At 70.6% G+C, this 1,117-nt stretch overlaps 1 protein-coding gene across 1 annotated transcript in view; it reads left to right on the top strand.

Annotated features, from left to right (window-relative positions):
• The window catches only part of FER1L5 (fer-1 like family member 5), an 18,566-nt gene that overhangs the window by 11,551 nt on the left and 5,898 nt on the right, over positions 1-1,117 (top strand). Inside the window, exons 30-31 of the mRNA XM_026085277.1 lie at positions 141-314; positions 418-711. Coding sequence (XP_025941062.1) covers positions 141-314; positions 418-711 — 468 coding nt within the window. The remainder of the gene's footprint in view (positions 1-140; positions 315-417; positions 712-1,117) is intronic.

The following is a 1,117-nucleotide window of genomic DNA, read 5'->3' as shown; positions in this document are numbered from 1 at the left end:
CCTTCGGCATCCCCGCGGGCATCCGCCCGGCGCTGCACCCGGTGGCCTTGGAGGTGAGTGTTGGGGGGGGCTCAGCACCCTCCTCACCCCCCCCACCCATATTTGACCCCCCCCCCTCCTTGCACCCCGTCGCCCGGTAGGTGCTGGCTTGGGGGCTGCGGGGGCTGCGCGGTGGCGGCGGCGGTGGCACCCTGTCACCCGTGCGGGCGCCCAGCCTGGTGGTGGAGTGGGGGGGCGAGGCGCTGCGGACCCCCCCCATCGCCGACCTCGCCGCCAATCCCAATTTCCCCATCAACGCTTTCCTGCTGGAGCTGGTGAGCACGGCGGCGGCGGCGGCGGTGGGGTGTCCCCGTCCCCCCCCCGTGGGTGACACCCGGCGGGTGACGGTTGTCCCCCCCCCCCGCCGCGCGCCCCCAGCGCCTGCCCCTGGAGGAGGAGTACGTGCCCCCCATCACGCTGCGGGTGCTGGACACGCGGGATTTCGGCTGCCGGCCGGAGCTGGGCCGAGCCAACGTGCGGAACCTGCGGCGCTACCGCTGCGAGCCGGCTGCCGAGGGTCCCCCGGCTGCGCTGCCCGGTCCCGGTATCCGCCTGTCCCATCCCTGCCCCATCCCTGCCCATCCCTGCTCCAGTCCTGCTCCATCCTGGTACCCACCTGCTGCATCCCTGCCCCATCCCTGCTCCAGTCCTGCTCCATCCTGTTCCATCCTGGTACCCACCTGCTCCATCCCTGCTGCATCCCTGCCCCATCCCTGCTCTGTCCCTGCTCCATCCCTGCTCCATCCTGGTACCCACCCGCTCCAGCCCTGCTGCATCCCTGCTCCAGCCCTGCTCTGTCCCTGCTCCATCTTGCTCCATCCTGGTACCCACCTGCTCCAGCCCCACTGCATCCCTGCCCCATCCCTGCTCTGTCCCTGCTCCATACCTGCTCCATCTTGCTCCATCCTGGTACCCACCTGCTCCATCCTTCCTCCATCCCTGCCCCATCCCTGCTCCATCCCTGCCCCATCCCTGCTCCATCTCTGCCCCATTCCTGCTCCATCCCTGCTCCATCCCTGCTCCATCCTTCCTCCAGCCCTGCTCCAGCCCTGCTCCAGCCCTGCCCCATCCCCGTCCC

Source organism: Apteryx rowi, unplaced genomic scaffold (genome assembly GCF_003343035.1).
Source record: "Apteryx rowi isolate R43461 unplaced genomic scaffold, aptRow1 scaffold_662, whole genome shotgun sequence".
In the NCBI taxonomy this organism is placed as follows: Eukaryota; Metazoa; Chordata; class Aves; order Apterygiformes; family Apterygidae; genus Apteryx; species Apteryx rowi.
This window is presented reverse-complemented; position numbering and strand designations above follow the sequence as displayed.